Raw genomic sequence first — 26799 nt, forward strand, 5'->3', positions numbered from 1 at the left:
ATAAGATCTCTTTTCCAGTGGACCAGATAAGCACACATTGCCAGTGACTGACAGGGTACTGATCACTAGAGTGCACCCTCCTCCACTAACCCGCCCCCCCCCCCCCCCCCCCCCCCCCCCCCCCCGCCCCCCCCCCCCCTCCAAACAAAACACCTCTTCCAGGAGTCCTGTACTCATTTTTCCTATGGGGAGAGAAAGCAAAGAGTTCTGAGTGTGAGAAATGGATTGTGTGGAAAGGCGTAAAGGATAACATTTGTGAAGGGTGACTGTGAAACATGGATGAGAGATGATACAAAGATGAGGATGAGTGTGAGTGTTGGCTGAGCAGATGTGAGGAGATGCCTGGAGTTTGAGGAATGAGTGGAGCTGCAAGCTGTCTTGTTCTGAGGAGAGTTGCTGGGAAAATTCACAGTATGGGGCTTAGCATGTGAAAGTATTAGGCAACTCAACTTTCCTGCCCTCTGAAGATGCTTGAATCTCTTGGGACACTGTTTCCAGGTTCGAGGGACCACACCCCTGCTTTTCAGCCTTGGCTGCTTCCATTCACGCCTGCATGGTTTGAGAGGCTGCCCTCCTCTTCCAGTCGTTGGCAGTCTAACCCTTACGTGCCTGAAATCTCCAGCGGTGGAGGTGATGGCGGCAGGAGGTGGGGGCCCGACTGATGACAGCAAAGGCACAGGAGTACACACATATGGCAGGCGATAGGGAAAGATCTTGGCGCTTTAGAGGTTTCTGGTCAGCCATGTTTGACGTAGAGTGGTGCCCCTCAAGCTTTAATTATCTGTCTGCCTATGAAATGGAATTTCCCATAAAACTGAATAAAAATTGGATGAAAAAAGCACATTTTAAGTGTTCTTTGGCTCGTCAAATTAACCTTGTATAAGGCAATTGTTTCCTTTAATAATACACTTTGTTTACCAATATTTGATGCAACATGGCTGTTTCTCATTTCTGTGCTGATTTGATATGATTGATATGGATGTATTTTGAAACAGACTGAAGGGAAACTGCTTCTTCAAAACATGAAAGCGAGTAATGCCTTCCTGTGATTTATAGTGCTTTAGGAAGGATCATCAAGTTCTAATAAAAATACTACTAAGGACAATATATAAAGTGAATAGACCTGATTGTTACATTATTATCCATTCAGATGTTTTCTATTTAAAGCCTGTTCCTAACCCAGAATGCTCAATGCCATTTGTTATGTATTTCTAATATCTGCTCTTATGCAGACACATCACATAGCACCAATTTCAAGATAATTTCAGGCTTCCATGAAGCCTAATGTAGTAAAAAACATAGTGTTTGAGCCTGTATTTATATCGTATGGAACATGGCAAAATTTACCATAAGTTGTGGATTTCTTCTGTTATTTAGAAATTCATTTTGTATACTCTAGAGTAAATTTGAGGAATATTAAAGAATGTATGTTAACAATTGGGTAGGAGTCAAAGATGCAATTAATGTTCCATGGTAAATTTTACAAATCAGGATTCACTATTTGGTAGCATGTATTGAGAATTTGTGAGTGGGGGTGGGGGACAGTGGATAACCACAGGCTTTTCCTTTTGTTGAATCTAATGGATGGGCAATCATTCAGGATTTGTTGATATCCACCCCTGAATTTTGGATCTGTCCTGGAAAAAATACTAGGAGCGTTTATCTCTAAAATTACCCTTTTGTCTTTTGTTTTTGCGGAATTATTCAGTATTTTATGCACATGATCTGGCAGTACAAACAAAAATGTGAGCATCAGCCGTTATTCCACCCCCCCACCCCTGCTCACTTCCTCAAATCCCTATCAATTTTTCCTGTTGCCTTGATCCCTGAAGCTGTGCACCCCTTGGGGCTGAGATAGCAGCTGTATGACCTGCTTCCAGGCATTTGTCAATGCGCACCTTGAGGCTTGTTTTTGAAACTATTTACAACCTCTGAACAAGGTAAAGATCAAAGATGAAGAAGGCTTTTTGGACTTATCTACAACCCTGGCAACAGCTGTTTCTCAAATGTTACCAGGATTTTTACCTCTGCTATTCTACTTGAAATCCATTCCATCTGTGACTTGATCACACTTTATGTGAAAAACTTCCACTACCAGTCTTAAATGTTCCTCCTGCCAATTTGAACTTGTGCCCCTTACCTACTATCGTGTAATATGTAATATGTTTTGGATTTGCCTGTTCTCTATTGTTCAGCATCTTAGCCTATCTACTGCTGAGATCTTATCTTTCCCCAAATTAAGATCAGTTTACAGCACAAGTTAATGTAAGTTAGGAACAGCAGATATCGCTGTTCTAATGTTGGAGTGCACCATTCAACATTTTGTTTCCTCTTACGGCCATCCTTCCCCTAATAAATAGCCATAGCTTCTGTTTCTCAGTCCTATTTTTATCAATTTTTTAGTTTTAACATGAGTTCTGACCACTTCAAGTTTACGTCGCAGCCTTTTGTGGAAAACGTTTTCAAAGGAATGATGTATTCCTTTTATAATAAACTCAAGTTGCAATCACCACTTGGAAGACACTGTACGTTCATATTAGAATTCTGACTGAGATCATTTAGTATCTATAGGAATCAGATTCTTAGATTAAACATTAAAACCTGAAGTTAGATTGCTACTTATTAGCAATAAGCATAGATTTTAAAGAAATATAATGGCATTAGAGTGGACAGTTCCAATTAAGAGCTATCACCGGCACAGACATAGGGAACTCCTAGTATGCTTAATTTCAATGATTCTAATGGGTTTGACTCACAGGAATCACTACACCACGGTCATACTGTACTCAATATTCGTAAGTTACATTCATATAGAAATGATCCAGCACAATTATTTTTAAGGCAACAACGAGGTGAGAAATGTAATGTAATTTAGTACACAGCACAGAATAAGAGACTGGACAGAAAGGACAGTTGACATTTATTTTAAACTATTGACCTTGATATGGTGTACAGTTTTGGTCTCCTTACCTAAGAAAGGATACACTTGCCATAGAGGGAGTGCAGCGAAGGTTCACAAGACTGATTCCTGGATGGCAGGATTGTCATATGAGGAGAGATTGGGCTGACTAGGCCAGTATTCACTGGAGTTTAGATGAATGAGAGGGTATCTCATTGAAACATATAAAATTCTGACAGGGCTGGACAGACTGGATGCAGGGATGATGTTTCCTCTGGCTGGTGGGGGGGTTCTAGAACAAGGGGTCACAATCTCAGAATATAGGGTAGGCCATTTAGGACTGAGATGAGGAGAAATCTCTTCACTCAGGGTGGTGAACCTGTGGAATTCTCTATCACAGAGGGCTGATAGGCTAAGTCACTGACGATATTTAAGAAGGAACTAGATTTCTAGACACCAAAGGCATCAAGGGGCATGGGGAGAGAGCGGGATTATGGCATTGAGATAGAGGATATTGAATGACGGAGCAAACTCGAAGGGCCGAATGACCCACTCCTGGCTTCAATTTTCTATGTTTCTATTTAAGGGGAGTTTGGAGGTAGCACAGCAGTAGGGGTTGGGGAGTGTAGGGAAGCAGAAATCTTGGAGAGACGATGATCCCGTCGAACTATGATACCCTTCTTCCACTTGACATGGGGAATGGTCACCAGTATTTAGTGGAGATCATGGCTGGGTGTCATTTGGTAGGATCAGAGGGTTGGAGCCCTGCAATCAAGGGGGAAAGAAAGAATGGCTGGAGCCTGGTGAGATTTTGAGGCCAGAGCCTGGCAATCAAGAGGGAGTGATTGGGCCTCAGGACTGGAGCTTGGTTGATGGGGTGGAGGTTAGCACCCACTGCTATAAAGATGGTAGCAGGTGCACATGCTGCGGACTGTGGATGGTTGAACTTTGTTTTCACGTGGATCCTCGCAGTAACTGAATTGTTTTTCTTCTGATCTCCTCACTCCTACTGTTCCAGTTTATTGAATAATTTGACATGCATACAAAAAAGCTGGCATTCACGTCCCATGCTCCCTGTTCTTTCCAACTGATACCAGGGTAGATTCAGATACAGCTAGTCAATCTGACAGCCATACCTAGGAGTCATAAGAAGTGGATCTCCTCTGTCACCAAAATACCTTCAGTTGACCAGTTTATATTTCTAACTGTAGCAGATGATGAGAGAGTTGCATGTGAAAGCTACAACTCTTAGCGGCAAAAGTGCCTGAAGTGGTCTTTGGATTTCTCTAGCACAGAAAAGAGAAGTGGTGAATGTTTTATTTTGTTTAATAATGAATGCTAGAAGTCTAGCTCTAAAATAAGTTAGCAATTTAAGGGGGCAGATCTTCTGAAACCTTGGAATGGTGGGTATTAAAACTGTCTATAGCTCATGACCTGCAATACTCCAGAAGAAAATGGACCGGATTTTCACGAAGTCAGGAAGACTCCACAGACATTTAAAAATGCTGGATGGGGCATGGATGTGGAAATTCCACCCCCATTCCCGACAGATCCCATTTTTGCCGGTCAGGGGAAGGGTGTGTATCACACAGGAGGGAAACCTGAACTCAACAGGGCCATTTGAACTTGGTGCTGAGTTCAAACAGACCCCATTTTGGCTGTTGCAAGGGCAGTATGGGAGTCTCAAATGGTCAAAGATGTAAACACTCTTGACGGGCTGATATGTCTCTTTAACTGTCATGATCTGAAGTACTTTGTTTTTAATTCTCCACTCTTTAAACTGTAAACAAAAAATACTGGCTGCATGTGTCAATGATTATTTTTAAAAACTCTGCCAGACTACTTTGATTGGCAGGTCTGCTGGTGCAGCATCTTTTGAGCAGTTTCAGCAGAGTTCTTTCACATTTCCCTAAGGGCTATTTATTATGCATACTTGGTTGAGTTTCAAAAGCTAAAATTACCCAGCAGGTGGTTCTGAGTTCACAGTTTGATTGACAACTTAAAGGGGCTATGAAAGGATTAGGGGTATGAACAGAAGTTTGTTTTTATAAGATTAACTACTTGAGATGTAAAAGCTTTGATGCTTTCATAAATGGGAGTTTTTTTTTAAACCATCGAGTCTGCATAGCGAGAGCTATATTAGATTTTTAGCAGTTCATTTCATTTCACCGCCACTTGGCTTCTGAGGGCTGCTCATGATGGATACTGGTTGAGTGGCTATGGAGTTGGCATGGGGGGGTATGAGGGGTCATTGGGAGGTGGATAGGGGTGGTGAGGGGTGAGGGCTAGAGGGCCTAAAATCTTCTAAAACAACTGGGACAAAGTCCCAGAAAACCAAGGTGCGCCTTCTAACATAGTCACCCCAGCACTTGCCTGGCCCTGTGGTCGCTGACGCCCTGCTTCAGGAGTCAGCTGGCCTCAATCCATCCCGCAACTGCTCCCCAGTGCAAAAATCTCAATGATTCAGGTACTTTTCACCAAGGCAGGTCCAGCGAGTTGGAAAATTTCACTACCTTCCTCCGAAGCAAAAATCTGGCCCATTTCTGCGGTGTAGAATCTTACGTTCCTGTCTGTGACTCTCAAATTCCTTAGCTGTCCATTATTTGGACTAGCTCACTGAGGGTAAAATGATATGAGCATGAACAATGTAATCAACATGAGCCATCACAACATTTTTTTTATTTGCAGCAACGTGAAATGCTAACAGGTATAGATCATGTGGTTATAAGTAGGTTACTTAATCTGGGCTCTGGTTTCAGAACTGGAGGGTAGAAGTATAAATTTAAAGAATCTCAAAGCAGAACAGAGGTGAAATGAGTAGTTTGCTTGTGGGGCAGACCTCCAATTCATAGAATCATAGAATGATACAGCACAAAAAGAGGATATTTGTCTCATTGTACCTCTTATCCAATCAGACCCATTCCGTTGCTCTTTCCCCACAGCCCTGTAGACTTTTTTCCTTCAAATATATATCTAATTCCCTCTTGAGAAAGTTGTTATTGAATCTGCTTCCACCCTTCTTTCAAGTAGTGTATTCCACATTATAACAATTTGCTATGCAAAGAGAAATGTCTCCTCACCTCTGGTTCCTTTGCTCATTCCTTTCCTTATATCTGTGTCCTCTGGTTATTGACCCATTTGCCATGGGAAAGTTTCTCCTTATGTACTCTTATCTAAATCCTTCATGATTTTGAACATTTCTATTAAATCTCCTTTTAATCTCCCCTTCGAAGAAGAACAACCCAAACTTCTCTAGTCTATCTATGCAGTCCCATGCAGTGAAGTCCCACTTTCCTGGTACCATGCTAGTATAATTTCTTTACATCCTCTCTAAGGCTTTGACATACTTCCCAGGATTGGACAAAATCGGCAGGGTTTTCCAGATTTGGTCCCTGCCAAAATGGAGGGATCATTAATGGATCAAGAATCTGTTTGAGTGATTAGTGGATTGTGCCAAGGCTCTTTCACTGAGCCATGGTATTATCATCGCACCTCCAGGTTGCCCAACCAAACAGGGGAGCATGGGTTGGATGACACGCCTAATCTTGCAATAATAAATCTCTATTTAAAGGAACCCTGGCAAACAGTAAGAGCAGCATTGAATGTGCCAGTGGGAAGGAGGAAACAGCTGTAGGATAGAAGCAAGGTATGAGAAGGTTGCCCCACATCAGTTTTTAAACTCATCCCTGTAGGTCCTGATAGATGCACCAAGTGCTAGAAGAGAAGTCCTCTTCCCTGAGGATGGGAGGAGGAGGCTAACCAGTCTGACCAACAGCAGTGGCTGCAAGTAGCAGAGGTGGTGAGCAGCAGGAGTGTGGTGCAGAAGGCCTAGATTCAGTGCTGCAAAAGTTTTAATGACCACACAAGGTCCAGGAAGGTGAGTGTCCTACAACTCTCAGCTGGCAGCCATCTCATCCCCCTAGCATTCTGATTGGCAAACCTTGCAGTCACATATGTTCCTTTTTCTTCTGTCTCCACCTTAAATCTCCACCTCAGCATATAACATTCACACTCACCCTCATTCTTTTGCCCTCTCACACCCATTCCTCAAAGTCACCCTTCTCAAATGCTCTCATTCCATCAGAGCAACCAGTTAACTCCTCACACCCCTAACCCTTGGCCTTTCCTCATTACAGGAGAAGGGGGCCCACAACTCTAGAGAGAAGAAGGAACCAGGGGTTGACCTGCAGCCATTTTCACCCTGACCATGATGGTGGAGAAAGCCCTGGATTTCGACAGGTTTCCAGAAGTACTGACCATGCCGATGTCACCAGTACACGAGATATCATGATCTGCACTATGCTAAGTTTGTGCACTATTTTATCTACCTTCAGCAACTCCAGTTTTCACTCTCCCACAGGTCCATCTTGGGTTCCAATAGAGGAGATGAGGAAGGAACCCGAGGAATCCTTCGGGGAGGACCAGCAATCTGCAGATATACCATCATATAACTCCTGCCCACCCTCCACCAGCACAGATACACATGCCTTGATGAATCCACCTTCTCAGAAAGCAAATGTGGCACATGAGGAGAACATCACATGTGAGAGGAGCAGGTGCTGGAGACAGGGATGGCAGTTGAATGTCCCCATTAGAGGACACAGATGCTGAGCCTCATCAGCAATGAAAGAGAACTTGTGGAGCAGCAAAGGAAAAGCATACCTTTGCAGTGAGAATGGAGGAGCCTAACTCAAGCGTAAGTGCCATGATGCCTCAGATATTTACACTGATGACCACGTCCATTAATAGAGTGACCAACTTCATGGAGAATCAGACATTTCAGGCCACTGAGTACATCCTGCTCCACACCAATGACCTGTGCACTCTGGCTGCCTGATAACAGAGGATTGAGCAAAGCATTGCCTTAGTGACATAACACTACACTGACATGCAGCCAAATGCTCTCCCTCTCTTGCTTAGTAGGGAAGTGCAGGTGGGCCCTGAGAGGGAAGATGGAGAAAGAGCACAGGGCAGTGGTCAGGCTCCTTAAGGTGCCCCTGTCCTCCCCCACTCAGAGCTGCATATGCTGCCTCCTGCCCTGATAATCGAGTTTGTCCTTGCACAGTTGCAGGTGGGGGCCTTGCACAAGAGTCTTGATGGAAAGTGTAGGTTTCTGGAAGTACATTTTTTAAGTGAGGCGTGCCTGGATAAGCCAGTCACAGGTTTCTCTGGTAGCCAGGTGTGTAGCTACAGATATCAATGACACATCAACCTTCCCTTTCTCCTCTGAGAATGCCAGGTACTCTCAATCTTCCTCTTGCCACCTCCACTCCTCTCTACAGTGCCATGTTGTGAAGGGCAAATAGACCACAGCAATCCTGGAGACCCTTGATGGGGTATACAGAATGGTGGCTCAGGCCAAGACATCGGAATTTCATCTTGAGCAAACCAATGGCTTTCTCAATTGTTACCCTGGTGCTGACATGGCTTCTGTTATCTCTCTCCTGTGACTCTGTGGTAAGGTTTTGCACTGGGCTCGGCAGCCATGTCTTAAATTGATATCCCCTGTCTCCGAGAAGCCAACTATGGAGGTTGTTTGGTGAGAGAACATCTGTGGTTTATAAGACTGTCAAAGGACAATGGATTCATAGCATTCTTTGGATACCTGGCACAGACATGCATGGTAGTCTTGTGGTGGTCACAGTTCAGCTGCATACTAAGTGGGTGGAAGCCCTTCCGATTACAGGTTTAATATTTGCAATCCTCCAGTCTGCTGACGCTACACCTGTATCCAAGGAAGGTTGGGGACAGAGCCTCCTGCTACTTTCGACCTTCCTTCCCTCAGCAACCTAAGATGCATCCCATCTGGATCAGATGACTTTTCTACTTTGAGCGCTGCTAATATTTCCAGCTATTTTATTTCTATCCAATATCTCTATTGCTTCCTCCTTTACTGTCACAATGGCAGAATCCTCTGTAATGCACAAGATATAAAACCTTAATTTAATATGTCAGCCAAACCCTCAGCTTTCACAAGTAGATCACCATTTTTGTCCTGAATTGACTCCACGCTTCCTTTGACTACACTTTTACTACCTATGTTGATAAAAGATTTTTGGCTCCCCATTTATGTTACCCTTAATTGAATCACACACCATCTTAGCTGCTCTCATTTTGTTGTTACGTTCTCTTCAGTTATCTCTGCATCCAGCTTGGTTCTCAACTGTAATATGAACCTGACATTTATGATAAACCTCCTTCTGTTAAGTTACTCTAAAATAAAAGAACTACATATTCATCTGGGTAGGCTGATTTGAATAAAAGCAAAATACTGCGGATGCTGGAAAAACTCAGCAGGTCTGACAGCATCTGTGGAGACAGAAACAGAGTTAAAGGGAAAAAATTTCCCCTGTTTGAGGAGGGAAGTGCAGGAGCGGGCACGGGCAGGTGCACCTCTGATCGATGCCCCCGATCGGGGGCGCGCCGCCATTTTACATGGGCGGGCCAATTAAAGTGCTGCCTCAGGGAGATGGGCTCCAAATTTAAAAACGTTAAAGGAACGATATCAAAATTTCCCTAACGTGTCCCCTCATGTGACACTGTCACATGAGTTGGGACATGTCCATCACTTTTACTGAAACCTTTGTTAAATATTTAAAAACGCTCATGAAACCTCATCCTGCCCATGGATGAGGTTTTATGCTTTTCCTTAAGCCCGCCAGGGCTCCCGGCCTGCCCGCCAACTCTAAGGTTGGACGGGCAGGTCCATTAATTATGTTAAGTACTTTTTAAATGGCCTCAATAGGCCGTTGACAGGTCGGCGGGCGCACAGCTGATTCGGCTGCACCCCCACCGACCTGAAACTGGAGATGATGCTGGGCGACGTCAGGAGTTCCGCCCGATGTCATCCCGCATCATTTTACGCGTTGGTGAGCAGGACCCGCCCCTGCTCGCTGACCGGAAGATCCTCCCCAATGTTTTGAGTCCATATGACCCTTCTTCAGAGCTGAAGAGAAGTAGAAATGTGTTGGAATTTGTACTGTTTAAGGGGGTGGAGCAGGATTTGAGTGTTGGGAGGGGTTTTATGGAGCCCACAAGAGTGGGAAATGTGGTGTGTGGGGTCACTTCCTTAGGCGGAATGCAAAATCTTGATTTTCCCGATGGCGGGTTGAAATGCAAGGATAAACTCAGCAGCATGTTCGCGATGTGTTGAGCCTCACACTGGCCTGTGGCTTGTAATACACGCTTGTAATACACTTGCATGCCATGAATACTTATGATTATAAAACTTTTAAAAATTACATCGTACCTTCAAGGTAAAGTCAGCAGTTCATGAAAATCTCATGGCACCCAGTTCACTTTTTTTTTTAAAGACGGCATGCACCAGTCGGCTTTGTGCAGTTGTGTGTAAGGTCAGCAGTTTTCCTTTTTTCACTCTACCACACAAGGTGGAGAGAATGACAGCTTGCTTGGAGGCTCGGGATTGGCAAGAGTGAGTCAGTGGTGGGAGTGGCTGGAGGGGGTGAGGAGAATGGAAGAGTGAAGTGGGAAGGGCCTGGTTTCCTGGGTGTGGTGGAGGGAGGGATGGTGGGAACAGTCAATCAGGGTAAGAAAATGAGGGGCCTAAATGTACTGTCGAAATGCATGTTCATCTGAGGGTGTTGGCTGGCAGATTCCTTACAGGGCTTTGAGTTCACCTACAATATTTCAGCCTGCTGTGAGTGATCTCGGACAATGTCCTTTACAATGCATAGAAGAGAGGGCCAGCTGAGTCTGCAAGTTCAGCCATGTTCACATAGCGGTGAGTACCACACTGCATTCTCACATGAACATTCAATAAAGAGTGAACAGAAAAAAACACAATATTATTTCTTCTACAATAAAGAAATATCCCTAACTCACGTAAAACCATCAATGTGTGCCAACAATGAGACGTACCCGTACATTTAGTCCTCTAACTAAGTTGGTCTCAACAAATAACAATGATACATAAATGAATAAAATGAAACCACAATGTTATGTGAAATATTTACAAATGAGATGTAATTTTGAAAACCATCCATGCCACCTTTCTGCTCTCAATAAGTCTTATGTTAATGGCATTGGAGTTAGGCAGGAAAGTTTTGGCCATGAGGCAGAGCCTTCCTGTTTGACCAGGAGGCTCTTTTGTAGTCTACCGGTCATTGCAACATTCGATATACCAAACCAAATTTTCCTTTCCATTAAGTGTGATAGAAACGAAAATCAAGCCTGGTGTATAATTAGATGCTGACACAATATAACTCATTTTACACCACTGCTGAAAGTTGAAATTAGCCCCATTGAATTCGCAGAATTAATTAAAAAGACAAATATGAAGCATCCACATGGTTTTATGCACCCTGCTAAAGAAGTTTATTGGCCGTCGTGTTGTGTTTTTTTTGTATTGCCATTTGTTTCATTCAACAAAATTCAATTTCACAATGAAAACTTACCATATAATAATGGTGAATGCTATTAACCTCATAGTTGTTTACACAAAACCTGGACCATTGACTCTAAGGCCCAGATTTTTGCTGAGTTGTGGAGACTCCAAGGACCTTTAAAAATGACAGTCGGGACCCGGATTCATATGTCCTGCCCCCATATCCAACAGATCCCATTTTCACTTGTAAGGGAAAGGGCAGGGGGGGGTGACTGGTAAACCTGACTCCCACATGACTCCCTGACCTCAGCATGGTCATTTGAATTCAGTACTGAGCTGTAGCAAGGGCCTTAATTCATAGTGTGGGAGTTACAAATTTTTAGAGTATAGGTAAATGTTCTTGAAGAGTGGATAAGGTCAAGCTGTGAGGTTATTTAAATCCCCAGCCCTGTAAAAATTTTAAAAAAAAAACAAGCTGCCTGTGTTAGTGAGAGTTGAAAAAAATCTGTTCTAGCAGTTATAACTATTTGATTGTTTGTTGGCACTATCATTCGATGAAGCTGGACTTTGCCGCTGGACTTTGGAGACAGCTGTGCTGCCTAGATTTCTCCCAGCCTGAGTTGGAAGGTCGGGCGATTCAGGCACAGAAGAAAGTTGGCGTAAGTAAGTGGGCATGGAGTGGCAATCCAATGCTGATTATCACTCCGAGGAAGTTACAGCCCATTATGTTATAAAATTCCAGTCTTGCATTTGCTCACCACCCGATTTAGTTTTCATTCTTTTCTGCTTGTTCAACTGAGTTATTTTGTGATGCTTTTATCTCACATTTCCAGATGGAGTTGAATTCCTTGTGGAGGCTGTTGAACAGTATTTATTTCCAAGTCATGTTTGGGTTTATCATGGAGCTGGGACCACTGTGAAAACTGATAAGTTCAGAAGCAATGCAGTTTTAGATTTGGGAAGTCATCACTTTGCTGTTAACAGAAGAAGATACTTTCTGTTTCTCTTTGTTGTATCATACTTCGCTGCTGTATATCAGCACAGTTTTCGTGTATTTTTACTGTGGTGCTTAAGAAGGAATCCTGGCAAAGATAATGAGATTAAACACATTGCTTCAATTAGTTACTGAAGATCATATCTGTAATGCACAGAATAGATTTTAATTGGTGTGAGTTTGCAGTGTTGGAGGCAGGGCACTTGAATTACAATGTTTTCTTGGCTATCTGAGTATGATTTTTTTCCAATTTCTTTGTTTTTCTTTGCTAAATATTTGATAAGAATTCAAATACGGGAAACTAGAATACTACTGGAAAAATCCTTAATGATCAAAAGATTACATTCAATTAGAAAAGCTACTGCTCGGCAGCTTGTGTGGAATACAAATTTCTCTGAGAGACAGGGGTGTTTTTCTGGAATAATTTAATTCCTTTTTTATGCCAAGCATGACCAAACTACATTAATGCTTTCTAAAAAGAAATCCAGCAGCAGATAAAGAAATGGTCCATGTTTGGAGGTGGCTGTTACCCATGCTCCCCAGCATTTGGTGTTGTTTTGATGCACTTCTAAGTTAGTGGGCAATTCAAAAAGTTGACAGCAATAACAGTAGTTTGCATCAATATGGCACCTTTAATCAATAAAACATCCCAAAGAGGTAGGTTTTAAAGAGTGTTTTAAAGGAGGAAAGTGACGTGGAGAGGTATAGGGAGGATGTCCCAGAGCTTAGGCCCTAGGCAACTGAAGACACATCCACCAATGGTGGATCAATAAAAAATTGGGAATACTCAAGAGACCAGAATTAGATGAATGCAGATATCTAGAAGGAGTATGAGGCTGGAGGAGTTTATAGAGATAGGGATGGGCAAGACCATGGATGGGTTTGAAAACAAGGATGAGAATTTTAAAATCAAGAGATTGCTTGACTGTAGGTCAGCGAGAACAGGCATGATAAGGGAACGGGACTTAGTACGAGTAAGACATGGGCGCAGCAGAGTTTTGGATGACTTCAAGTTTATGGAGGATAGAATGATGGAGACCATCCAGCAGTGTGTTGTAATAGTCAAGTGTAGAGGAAACAAATCAATGAATGAGGGTTTCAGCAGCAAATGAGCTGAGATGGGGCAAAGTCAGGTGATGTTATGGAGTTGAAAATAGGTGGTCTTCGTGATGGTGAGAATATGTGGTCAGAAGCTCATCTCAGGGTCTAATGTGACACCAAGGTTGTGAACAAACTAGTTTAATCCCAGATTGCTGCCAGGGTGTAGTTGGTAGCTACGGAATGGAGTTTGAAGTGGGGATTGAGAAAAAATGGCTTCAGTCTTCTCAATATTTAATTGGAGGAAATTTCTGCTCATCCAGTACTGGACATTGGATAAATAGTGTGATTATTTATCAAAAGTGGAGGAGTGAAGAAATACGGTGGTGAGGTAGAGCTGGGTGTCATCACTGTATGTACATGTGAAAACTAACGCAGTGCTTCCAGATTATGTCATCAAGGAGCAGGGTGTAGTTGAGGATTCGGAGGGGGCCAAGGATAGATCCTTAGGGGATCCCACAGGTAACATTGCAGGGGCATGAAGAGAAGCCATTGCAAGTGATACTCTGGATGCAATTGGACAGATAAGAATGGAGCCACATGAAAGCAGTCCCACCCAGCTGGACGACAATGAAGGGACGTTAGAGGAGGATGGCGTGGTCAACTGTCGATGAGCAAGGAAAGTTTACCCTTGTCATAGTCACATGAAATGTTATTTGTGACTTTGGCAACAGCTGTTTTGGTACTATGGCAGGGAAACCTTATTGTTGGGATTCAAACATGGAGTTCCAGGAAAGATGGGCAACAATTGGGAGGTGACAATCCATTCAAGGACTTTGGAGAGGAAAGGGAGGTTGGGGATGGGATGATTGTTTGCAAGGATGGTGGGGTCAAGGGTTCATAGTTTAAGGAGAAAGATGATGATGGTAGATTTAAAGAAGAGAGGCACAACAACTGAAGTGAGAGAACCTTTTACAATATTGGCTAACATGTTAATCAGGAAGGGAAGATGGGTGGCCAAAGTTCAGCGGGAATAGAATCAAGGGAACATTGTGGTTCTGATTGACAGGATGAGCTCGGAAAGGGTTTGATAGGAAATAGAGAAACAAGAGAAATTTGTGAGTTCAGGGTTAGGGCAGGGGCTAGCTTTAAAACAAGTTTGGATATGTGGAAGGTAGGTAGGTGAGGGTGGAGATGTCAAGAAAAAGGAGCGTTTTCAGTAGAGAAAAAAATCCGGGGATTACCTTTGAATTCCAGGTTGATCCTAGAATAGCGAGCAGTTTTAGCAGATGAGAGCAGGACCGATGGTTTTTCATGTGGTCCAGCCAGATTTGGTGGTGGATGGCTTAAACCAGTAGTTTGCCAAATTCGTTCAAGTCTGTGTCCCTTAGACTTAAGGAAGTATAAGGGGCATACATAGGGTAGATAGGAAGAAACTTTTCCCCTTAATGGAGGGGCCAATAACCAGGGGCATAGATTTATGGTAAAGGGCAGGAGGTTTAGAGGGGGTTTGATGAGAAAAACTTTCACTCAGAGGGTGAGGGGTATCTGGAACTCACTGCCTGAAAGGGTGGTAGAGGCAGAAACCCTCACAACATTTAAGAAGTATTTAGATGAACACTTTATACAAGTGTTACAAGGCTACGGGCCAAGAGCTAGTAAATGGGACTCGAGTAGATACGGTAGATAGAGTGATGACCGGAGTGGACATGATGGGCCAAAGGACCTCTTTCCATGCTGTGAAACTCTATGACTATGGGCAGGATTTTTAGTTTGGCAGGTGTGCACAATTGGCGGGCCCGGGAGTGGCCGGGGAATGGACCGCTGACCGTGATTGGCCCCCGACCGCGACTTCATGCTGGCTGGTCAATTAGTGACCAGCCAGTGTGAAACGTGGGCTGAAATGTTCAGCACTGCCGGCATGGGAATGGGAAGAGGGTGGGTGTTGGGGTAAGCATGGGCGCGGAGGAGCGCGGAATGAAAGCTCCCTGAAGGCAGAGAGCTGCCTCGGAGCTGAAGAATTTATCGGGGACAATTGGAACTTTAATGGGCTTATTTGCCCTTTTAATTGTCGGCGGGCGCGCTTCCGACTTTCCTGTGCACCTACTGACCGACATATCATGCGAGCGCGGATGATGCCGGGACGCTCACCCGGCGTCATCACACACTATTTTACACTCGAGCAGGTTGAGCGCCCGCCCGCACACCGAGCTAAAAATTCTGCTCTAGGACTCTATAACTAAGTGGGGATGAGGGCCATACTGGGGGACAGCCATGGTGAGAGAGAATAAGTTTTATTGGGGACAAGGACATCAAACGGACATTTGCGGTTCAGCCAACTAGTAGCTGCAGAAATGCTGTGTGTGAACAGAGGGCCAAAGGCTACATAGTTAGGATTATATAAGTGCAGTTGCAAATGAATTGACATATAGTCTTTTTTTTTCTGTCAGGGATGGATAGAGAAGGAGATAGAGTTGGAGTGTGGAAGGGAAATGTGGATGGAGCGTGATACAAGGATGTGATCAGAGTTGACCTTATCTATAACTGATACAATAGGACTAGCGAGACCACATGAGGTGGTTAGGTCAGGTAGATGGCTGTGAGTATGGGTGGGGGAGTTTAAATGGAGGAAGAGATAGAGGGTGTAAATGAGGCCAGTGACTAAGAGGAGAGAGATCATGATGAGTTGATGGAGATTGAAATCATGAGGATCAGAAGTCATTCAGTGCAGAGGCTAAGGGAGGAAAGCAGTGAAGATATCACAATGAGAACATTTTTATCGTACTTGACGTGCTGGTAGAGAATAATGATTTTGAATGAGAGAGGTGGAACAATGGGAGCTGCTGAAAGGAGGATAAAGAGTTAGAGCCAGAGGCATAAGGGGTCAGGCCAAGGTGTGATCTGGTGATAAACGCCACACTACCGCTGTGACAGTCTTGGCGAGGCAAATGGGGGAAGATATAGCCAAGCAAGGAGGCTTCATTGACAGGAAATGTTTCACAAATGACAAGCTTCTTTCATCAAGCTTTCAGGAGTGTTTTTTTTTCACCATCACAGAGGAATAATTGTTAATGAAACAAATAAAAATCCATTAAAAATACTTTTAAACAAAACAATTTGTTTGATACAGTACTAATGATTAATGCATTGGTTTCAACCCCCTTTGCTCTTTTGATGGCAGCATTAACCAAATGTAGAATAAATGCCTATTACCTCTGTTAGAGGAGCTTGATTAAAATATTTTAGTGGTTGCATGAGATCATACAAGGTTATTTCCAGGCGAAAATATTTTTCCACCAAAGTCAGTATTGAAGTACCAGTCATTTTCCAGGATGCTCTAGGCATTGAATTCCAATAAGGTGAACAGAGATTTTCTAAAGAAAGTTCATTCAGTAAGACTGAAGTTAAACAATCAGAAACATCATATCAAAGTAGTTAGAATATTTGGAGATATTCTTAACTTCCTAATGTTAAGGCGACTAATTATTAGAACTATTTGCAAACTATTTATTTTAATATTACCAAACCCTACTTCTCAAGATCGATATAGTTTATTTGATTTCAATATATATTGGCTGAATTTCCTTTGATAATTAACTACAAATTATATACTTCATAGACTTGTAATCCTGTCACCTTTATGAGCCAGTGTTGATAGAAGAGACCCTCAGTAAATAAACAGAACATTCAGAACATTGGGCAGAATTGCCAAGAGAAAGCGGGTTCCGGTGTGGGCAGGAGATTAAAGACCTGAAACGTGACATTGGGTAGGTAACCTGACATGATCACTTCCAGGATTAACTTGGATGAGTTTGCAGGCGAGCTTGGAATCCTCGTGTAGCTGTCGAGTAAGCCATTCAAGTACACAAATGCGCAATTAACTCAGGATTTAACCCAGCATTCTGGCTTTAACAGCCAGAGCACAAGTGTATAGAGCCTGCCAGGGTGAATGAGGAAAAAGCACAACAGGGAGTGCTACTTCAATTAAACTGACAGGCTATGAAGCTTTCAAACAGTGAAACTGAACAGCTGCAGCCATGCCTAGCTGAGAGGTTGCTGCTCACAGCAAATTTTCTGAATGTGCACCCTTACTGCTTGACAGGTGATCTCCAACTTGCAAGTCAGTGCACCTGCCTTGGACTTCACTTACATTGATCTGCACTTCTCAGCTGTCAGCCTTCATAGTGGCATGGGAACAGCTTTTGCAGCTCTACCTTGCACCTCGTGATGAAAAACAAGAGTAGGGACAACTCCAGCAGCAGCAGCACTGTCTGCCTTCTCCTCATGCAGATCCACAGGACAGAGGTTTTGGGTGCACAGATACAGCTTGAAGGAGATGAGAGTCCCAATATAGGATCTACAGGCAGAAGATCAGCTTTCTCGAAATGTGTGAGCACTAGTGCCCTGGGAAGTTCAGCTTTCATGGCTGCTCATTGCTGACATCTGCAGCTCCTGGAACACGTCCTCCTTCTCAGTGGACTAGCTGGGCATGCATTGCCAGTGGCTGACAGGGTGGCTATCACTGAAGGCCCCTGCCTAGTTCTGTGCCTCAACCTGCAATTCTGTGCACTCCATCCCTGCAAGGAGAGAACGCAGAGAGCTACGAATGTGAGAAATGGATTGAGTGAAGAGGAACGAAGGATGATTTTCGTGGAGGATGACTGTGAGTCATGGTTGTGAGATGGCACAAAAATTAGGGGAATATGAGTGTTGAATGTTCAGGTGGGGATGTGAGGAGGTGGCTGTAGAGAGAGAAATGAGTGGAGCTGCAAGGTGTGTAGCTGTGAACATAGTTGTGCAGGATAATGCTGGGAAATCAGTGTGAAGCTTGGCACCTGAAAATGTTATGCCATCTTTCTTGACTTCCTGATTTCCTTGAGCTTTTTACGCCACTTCCTTCAGGTTCAAGAGACCACATGCCTTCTGCTCACTTCCTTGGCCACTTACATCCACACCTGCTTGGTTAGAGAGGCTGGCCTCTTCCTCAAATCTTTGGCAAACATCACCTCTTACAGTTCCTCAGATCACACAGGAGATTCTCCAGGTAAAAGAGTCCCTGACCTGGGAGGCAGGCTTCCAAGGTTTCCTTTTCATTCCTATGAAAGCTGAAGCCAGGGGACTCATTGTATCGTCAGCCATTCTGACACCTGCCAGAATCCCTTTCACCAAAAATTCTTCCTTTGACAGATTTGACACATCATTCCATCCAACCGCTCTGATTGACCTGGGAAGTGGATGCGGGATGCTAATGCTGAGTGAAGCAGCCAATACAAATCCCACTTCAATTACAAATGGGTTCCTGACCTGTTATCGGCCTCCCTGTTGCTTTCATGTCTGTTTGCAAGTCGCCGGCAAAGCATGATTTTACATGCTTCACTGGCGCTCCTAATAACACACAACGTGGGGTACCATCAGTAATGTTAAAACTGCATACAAGATTCAGCCCAGTCATGAGATCTTCAGAGGCTCACCTCAACATAGGCTGAAATACAATAGAACAAGAATAATTCCTGGACTGATCAAAAGTTGCTGAGTATATGTCTGTTAGGAGCTGTTGGTCATCCCCATCTCCCAAAGCCATACAATGCTCATCCTTTGTCTTAAAGCCCAGATGACACAAATTAAGGTTTCACAGGGTTTCAAGATTCACACTTATCAATCAAAATAAGCAACATTTGGTGAAAACAATGTTTAACATGAGCCTTTCAACATTTTTCAGAGATAACTTTCGGAAAACACAATTTGACACTTCAAATATATTTTATTTATATGCTATTATGTATCCTATAATGGTTATGAAGTTTGGTTGAGTAAGAACTCAGAGCAATCAGGGTAAAATATAAAAATGATAAATTTTAGAGAGATTATACCATTACCTCACACTTTCATGAAGGTTTTAATACAAGTTATGAATTTAAAAATAACTTTTTAGTACTATTACAGCCAGAAGATGAAAACTAGTTTAGTGTTTTCTATCATTTTCTATCCCTTGCTGCTCACTATCAATGCCTGTGCCTAAAGAAATGGGACAGTGTGTCCATTTGATATCCTAGGCCAAGAACTGCATTCCTCTGGGTGACATGCAGATACAGATAAATCAATCTATCTATAGTCGGTTAAGGCAAGCACTACTTATTTTCCAAAATCAATGAAAAAATATACTTTACTGTCTATGAACACAACTTATGAAAACCCTTCCAAATAGTTTTAGAGCATATGCACACTCTCATCCTCTGTAACTTCTAACTCATGGAAAACCTGCTAATATGTAAGTACTAGTAGAACACCTATGTCATTGCTCAGCCCTCTGCTTTATCTGCATTCTACTTCTTTGCAAAAGAAACACAAAGTTAACATGCAGGTACAACAAGCAATTTGGAAGGCAAATAGTTTGCTGGCTATTTTGCAAGGAAGTTGGAATATAACAGTAAGGAAGTCTTGCTGAGACTACTCCTGGCGTACCAAGTATAGGTCACCATACCCAAGGGTGGTGCAACAAAGGTTCACCAGATTAATTCCTGGATGAGAGGATTGACCTGTGAGGAGAGATTGGGTAGAATGGACTGATACTCTGTGGAGTTTGTAAGAATAACAGGTGATCTCATTGAAGCATATAAGGTTCTGAGAGAACTTGACAGGAGAGATGTGGTGAAGCTGTTTCTACTGGCTGCAGGGTCCCGAACTGGGGCCTCAATCTTAGAATAAGAGGTCGGCCGTTTAGGATAGATGACGAGAAACTTATTCACTCGGGGTTCTGAATCTTTGGAATTCTCTACCTTAGAGTGCTATGGATTCTCAAGCCATCAAGTATATTCAAGGCTGAGTTCGATAGTGTTTTTTACTCTGTGGGAATAAAGGTATATTGATTCAAGCAGGAAATTGGAATTGAGATTGAAGATCGATATAACCTGACAGTCTAGTGGAACAGGCTCGAGGGACTATATGGTTCACTCTTGCTCCTGTCTCTAATTTCCTTATGTTCTTATTTGCTACATGCACCCATATTCCTAAACGCTACCAAAAAATAAGAAAGCCTTGTTTTTCTATAGCACCTTTCCTCGTCTCAGGATGCTACAAAGTGTTGTAAAGCCATTGTAGCCTATCTGATTAACTTAGGAAGTACTATTGGTAATATTAGTGGACAAATGCTTTACATATTTGTATAACATCTTTCTACTTAAAAACAAAATAGCTCCCCTAAAATTGTGAAAAAGGATGTCATACAAATATATTGAGCGTCTTCCTGTTGTTATCACCAACAGCAAGTTCAAGGCTATTGCATCATCAACTCTTATTAGCTAAATGGCTGAGTTAGTCATTCACTGTGACAACACAAAAAATGACTTGTCCCATTGTAATATGGTTTGTGATATCATTTATCTGACCAATTCAGTGGTTTGGCTGCACACTTTCAACTTGGAGTAATAAAAACAGCATGTGCATCTGTCTTCAGTTTCTCACCTACACGCTGCCCCTCAGTGACATAATCTGAAGGCACAGCATTAGTTTTCAGATGTAAACTGTTGACACCCAGCTCTCCTTCACCACCACCTCTCTCAATTTCTGCACTGTTGCTAAATTATCAGACTACTTATCTGATATCCAGAACTGGGTTAGCAGAAATGTCCTTCAATTTAATATTGGGAAAACTAAAGCGATTTTTTTGGGTCCCCACTCCAAATTCTGTTTCCCCGCTACCAAATCTACCCCCCTCACTGGCAACAGTCTGAGCTAGACTGTTTGCAACCTTGTCACGTTTGATCCCAAGATGAGCTTCTGACCTCATATTCATGCCATCATTAAGACCACCTATTTCCAAATCAGTAACATCGCCTGACTTCACCCTCTCTCAGGTCATCTGCTGCTGAAACCCTCATTCATGACTTTGTTCTCTCCAGATGCGACTATTCCAATGCATTCCTGGTTGGTCTCCTATATTCTACCTCCATAAATATGAGGTAATTTGAAAAGCTGCTGCCCATGTCTTAACTCTCACCAAGCCCTGTTCTCCCATCACTCCTGTGCTCACTGTTCTACATTGGCTCCCGGTCAACTAATCTCGTGATTATAAAATTGTCATTTTTGTATTCAAATCCCTCCATCCTTATCTCTGTAATCTTCCCCAGCCTCACACACTCCAAAATATCTGCACTCCTCTAATTCTGGCCTCTTGTGCATCCCCAATTTTAATTGATCCACTATTGGTGGCCATGCCTTTAGTTGCCTAGGCCCCAAGCTCTGAAATATCCTCCCTACACCTTCTGCCACTCTACCTTGCTTTCCTCCTTTAAGACACTCTTTGACCAAGCTTTTGGTTACCTGCCCTAATATCTCCTTCTGGGACTCTGTCACATTTTGTTTTATAATGCTCCTGTGAAGCATCTTGGGACACTTCATTATGTTAAAGGTGCTATATAAATATAAGTTGCTGTTGTTGAGCTTTTCATATTCAAAATGGGCTTGGGGCCTTGAGGAACAGAAGAAAGATGATGTGCTTAAAATTAATTCAACGAAAAAGGGTAGAGAATAAATTAGATATGTTACATTATATAGATTGTATAAGGTTAAAAATAAAAATGCAAGGCAGTGAATGGTCGATGGGCAAGCAAAAGGGAAATGTATTTTACTTTTAATTTGTTTTAAGTGGTTAATTGTAAGGGTCAATATAATAATAATAATAATAGAGCTAAAGCTACCTCTTGACATTTGATCAGCTTTATTACTAATATTAGGGTAGTCGGCCCAGGATGACTGGAATTCCCCAGACCTGCCAGCAGCCTAAACATTACTTATTCAATAGTGGGGCTTTACTTAAATTGCTAATTATTGGTCTTCATCTATGCCTCATCACACACTTTACTTCAGGATATGTTTTATTGCTGTACAGCAGCACAATAGATGTATGATGTAACTGGATAATGAAGAACTGAATGAAATGAAAGCAGGCAAGTGAACATGCTGTTCAAAATCATTAACCACTATTTACTGTGCATCAAACTAATTATTTCAATGCATTTTCAATTACATTGTACAAATATCATCCGTAAGATATTAAGGATTATTACTGAAATATACCTGGTATGGTGAATGTACAAGGATCAAACATTATAGAATTCATGTCTTTATCTTTTTACTTGTATTTTAGGTGTTATTAGTACAGCTGATGTACTCGATCGTGAAACGACTGCATCCTACTGGCTTACTGTGTATGCTACTGACCGTGGAGTTGTTCCATTGTTTTCATCCATTGAGATCTATATTGAGGTTGAAGATGAAAATGACAATGCGCCAATATCATCTCAACCTATTTATCATCCATCCATTATGGAAAATTCTCCCAAGGATGTTCCCATTGTGCAGATTCAGGCCTATGATCCAGACTCCAGTTCCAGTGATAAAATGACTTTTAGGATTACAAGTGGGAATCCCCAGAATTTCTTTACTATTAACTCTAAGACAGGTAAGCCTCTTTGTTTTTCTTTATCTATTCTGAACTGAGAAAACAGTCACTTGAAAACTAGTCTTCAAGCACTGACTACTGCCTGTTTTATATGTTGGAATGTTTTCTTTGCTGCTAACTCAGATATAATCTTAAAGAATGAAGGAAGGCATTTCTCATTCTCTTATGTAATATCATATAGTGTTCATATGGTCTCAGGACATTGTTGTATGTCAGTGAATGCCAGCATAATAAGTCACACCTTTGAGCATATAGTTGAGCAAGCAATTAGCACTTTACCACTGAGAGGAAACAAGGGCCCAGAACTTCCGATCTCCAGGGTATCTTACCTGGGAGGTACCCCAGAAGATGCGCTGAGGGGGCCCCCTATAAGTCCCCACGCAAGGGCTGCACTGGAATTGCCCAGGAAGTTCAAACATCAGATGGGCAATTACCCTACACCAGGAACCGTCCGATACTCAGATTTAAATTGGAGACTTTGGATGGTCCCGACTCTCTTACCAGAATTGTTACTCAGGAAAAGTTAGAAGAATTAAAACCACTTCTAAATCCTGGGTAACTATAGTATTGACCCTGACCCTCCCAACCCCCTACTGCACCTCCCGACTACCCCCACCGCCGACTACCCTTCTGACCTCTGACTACCCTCCCGATGCCCTGACTGCACCCCGTCCCCCCGACTATCCTCCCCACCCCCGACTGAACACTGAACCCTCTGACTAACCACTCAACCTCCACCTCCAATCGATCACCAAACCCCCACCCCCTGACTGACCACCCAACCATCCCTTCAAACCCATCCTAACCCCACTCCCCCAAACCGACTAGTGCCATAAAAGGGGGCATGGCTTCCTTTCCTCTGGCACTGCTGCCCTAGACAGGTGACCTTGGGGACCCCCCTGCCCTGTGAGGTGGCCCGAGTTGGAAGGTCAGCTGCGAAATGTGCAGCTCCTGACTAAGCTAAGTAAAAACGGGCAGAGTGGCAATCCGACTGTGATTGCCACTCCTCGGAAATTCTGGCCCAAAGTCCCTAATTTTGCATCTGTTAACTGTTAGCTTGAGTGAAATGGAATGGTACTTGGATCAGGTCATCTCTATGTCTTTTGTAACCTGGATAGGTTTCATAGCCAAGTGAGAAAATAAAATATTAACCTTTCCCCAACTCGCCATAAATTTCAATGGAGAAACACTTGTTAGTATTAAAACAAGACGAAATAAAACCCAAACTTGATCAATGTTGCATAAAATAAAAACGATTTGACGCTTTAAGTACAGTTTCCAGTGCTGAAAAGTTAGTTTTTATTACAGTATTTGTACCATTTAGTTGGCTGCGCTGAGCATTTCTGAGAAAATCATTTTAGCAAAAGTAAAGCTGTTGTTTAGTAATAATCAAATACCAATTGCTACTGTGGTTAAACCTATACTCTGACATCATTTTGGAGAGGAAACCTGGGGTTTGATGGAAATGTGGAGTAGTAACCTGAACTCAAGCAGGAGGAGTGTGAAATGTGCGGCTTGGTTCACATTTAAACTCCTTGTGTTGGCTTTTAACACCCAAAAATAGTGAGTTCAGGTCACGTCAGAGGTTAACATTTAAAAAATTCTAAAACCTGACCCCAGCCCGCACACTTCCAAATTTGCCAGAGGCAGACAAGGCGCAGGCCACCAACCCCCTTCCATGAGGTGCGTTTGCAATTTAAATGTGTTAATGAAGTCAGCAGCTTCTATTCTAACTTCCTTTACAGACTTAACTGTGGCCTACTGGGTTTTACAAGACTTGGGAAAGCTGTCAGCTGAAGTGGGGAGTGGCTGGGGGGTGGGGGGGTGGAGGTGGCGAGGAAAGGAAAACTTTGGGGAGAAGTTAAACACCTTTATGACATTCCCTGTGAGCCATATACACATGGCCGCTGTCGCCCAAGTGTTCCCCACCCCCACCTTGGAGTCACGGATCAGACCTACCTGATCCTCCGGCCTGGTCTGGAGTCCTGCCTGACTGGAAAACCTATCAATCAATCTGATGTATAGATGGGGACCATATTTTTGACAAAAGATGCATGTGGGGAAATCCAGACTTATGTGTTTCCCATCCAAAACTCCACCCTCCCGTCCCACCACCCCCCTCCCCCCCTCCCCCAACACACACCGCCAAGTAACCTGTCCCAGTTAATATCCAGGCCCTGTTGTCTATCAGCAGGGATTAGAGTGCAGATGATCAGGCCTGGTAGCATTGGTTTGTAAAAACAAAAAAACTTCTGCAGATGCTGGAAATCCAAAACAAAAACAGAATTACCTGGAAAAACTCAGCAGGTCTGGCAGCATCGGCGGAGAAGAAAAGAGTTGACGTTTCGAGTCCTCATGACCCTTCAACAGAACTGAGTAATATTAGGAGAGGGGTGAAATATAAGCTGGTTTAAGGTAGGGGGAGTGGGGGGAGAGAAGTTGGGGGGGGGGTGTGGTTGTAGGGACAAGCAAGCAGTGATAGGAGCAGATAATCAAAAGATGCCTCGGACAAAGGAACAAAGAGGTGTTGAAGGTGGTGATATTATCTAAGAGAATGTGCTAATTAAGAATGGATGGCAGGACACTCAAGGTACAGCTCTAGTGGTTTGGTAGTGGTCTCATTGGTTTGTAACTTTTTATGAGAGCTTTAATTTGCTGTTTGTGTTTAGTTCTTGGAAGTGTATCTTTATGTCTGTCATGATCTCTGCCTCTGCCTGAACATCCCCAGCTCATTTGCCCTTGCCTCACCTTTGTCCTTTGTCTTCCCAATTCTTTGACATAAAGGAACTTTCATCAAGAATACAAAGATATACTCGGCCAGAACTGCAAGCCAGCAGTGGATCTAAGCTGTCTGTGCCGAGTCAAAAATAGCTTGAAATGAAGTTTCTGTCACTGTTATGTTATATAAGGGGGTCAGACCAATTGGTACATTTTCAAAGATTTTCTTTACAGGTAGAGAAGTAGGAAATACTCATTTCATCTTCAACAAAGTTGATTAATTATATATTACATGTAAATCTTGGCATCGGTAAATTTAAATCCTTTAATCTGATAGTGTATTGCACACTATTCCCAGTACAGACGCTTAGTAATAAAAGCTAGGTTTTAATTCAATTTTTGCTGTACTGCTATCAGTAACAGTAGCTTAGTGTGTTGTGAAAATATTTATTTTTTAGCAGCCCCAATTAGAAATTATGAATGAGCATCATGCACAATTTGCATAAAATATGCTTCAACTTCTACATTTAACGAAAGTACATGAAAATACCATCAAAAATAAATTTCTCATTTAAATCAGTTTAGAAGTTTTGAAAGACTTATAGTATTTGAAATATTGACTAAAATTTCAGTCAATATGACTGATTGAGAGTTATGATTGATTGCTTATGATCGTGTAAAAGCCAAGACCCATTCACCTGCAAATATTACTGTATTAAGCCTGTGATTTGCTTCATGAAGGGAAAATTAAAATGTAAAAAGAAAACCTCTTTGAATCAAACTAATTTTGATGCAAATTATACTTTTAGGGTCATTTTGGCAATTACAGTCATGAGTGAAGTTCAAAGTGTTGACATTACATTTGTTCGTGCAAAGTGAATGACAGCCATTTCTAAAATACTCCAAGATTTGAAGCATGAACTGTCAAATGTCAAATCCCTTGTCTAGCCCATATTGTTGCAGTGTCTGACTGTCTTCCACCAAAGCTGAATTTAAAGATTTAAATAAATTCAGTCATGATGATAAAGTGTAGACACCATAACAAAAATCAACATTCTCACTTCAACCAAAGCTGTTTAATACAGTTTAAGTTGTAGCATGTTTAAAGTTATTTGCAAATTGAAGCTTACAAATATGTTTTGATAGACTTCCTGAAATCCCAATATTTGTTAAAAATGAATAATTTTTAGTAAATTTTCAGGTGAGCTTTTTCTTTTGCATTTCACACTGCTGAATTGATGGCATTCTTTAACTGCTTAGGCTTCAATTAATCAGTAATCTTCCTATGACAAAGGTTATGAGAATAGAAAGTAGAATTTTGGAGAGGAAAATTGGACTTGAGAGCA

At 42.5% G+C, this 26799-nt stretch overlaps 1 protein-coding gene across 3 annotated transcripts in view; it reads left to right on the forward strand.

The window, feature by feature from the left end:
* LOC144682893 (protocadherin Fat 3-like) overlaps positions 1-26799 on the forward strand; it is a 689075-nt gene that overhangs the window by 314568 nt on the left and 347708 nt on the right. For all 3 annotated transcript variants that reach the window (XM_078545758.1, XM_078545759.1, XM_078545760.1), the window contains exon 3: positions 22421-22735. In XM_078545758.1, the coding sequence (XP_078401884.1) occupies positions 22421-22735 (315 nt within the window). The remainder of the gene's footprint in view (positions 1-22420; positions 22736-26799) is intronic.

Source organism: Cetorhinus maximus, chromosome 7 (assembly GCF_964194155.1).
Source record: "Cetorhinus maximus chromosome 7, sCetMax3.hap1.1, whole genome shotgun sequence".
Classification (NCBI taxonomy): domain Eukaryota; kingdom Metazoa; phylum Chordata; class Chondrichthyes; order Lamniformes; family Cetorhinidae; genus Cetorhinus; species Cetorhinus maximus.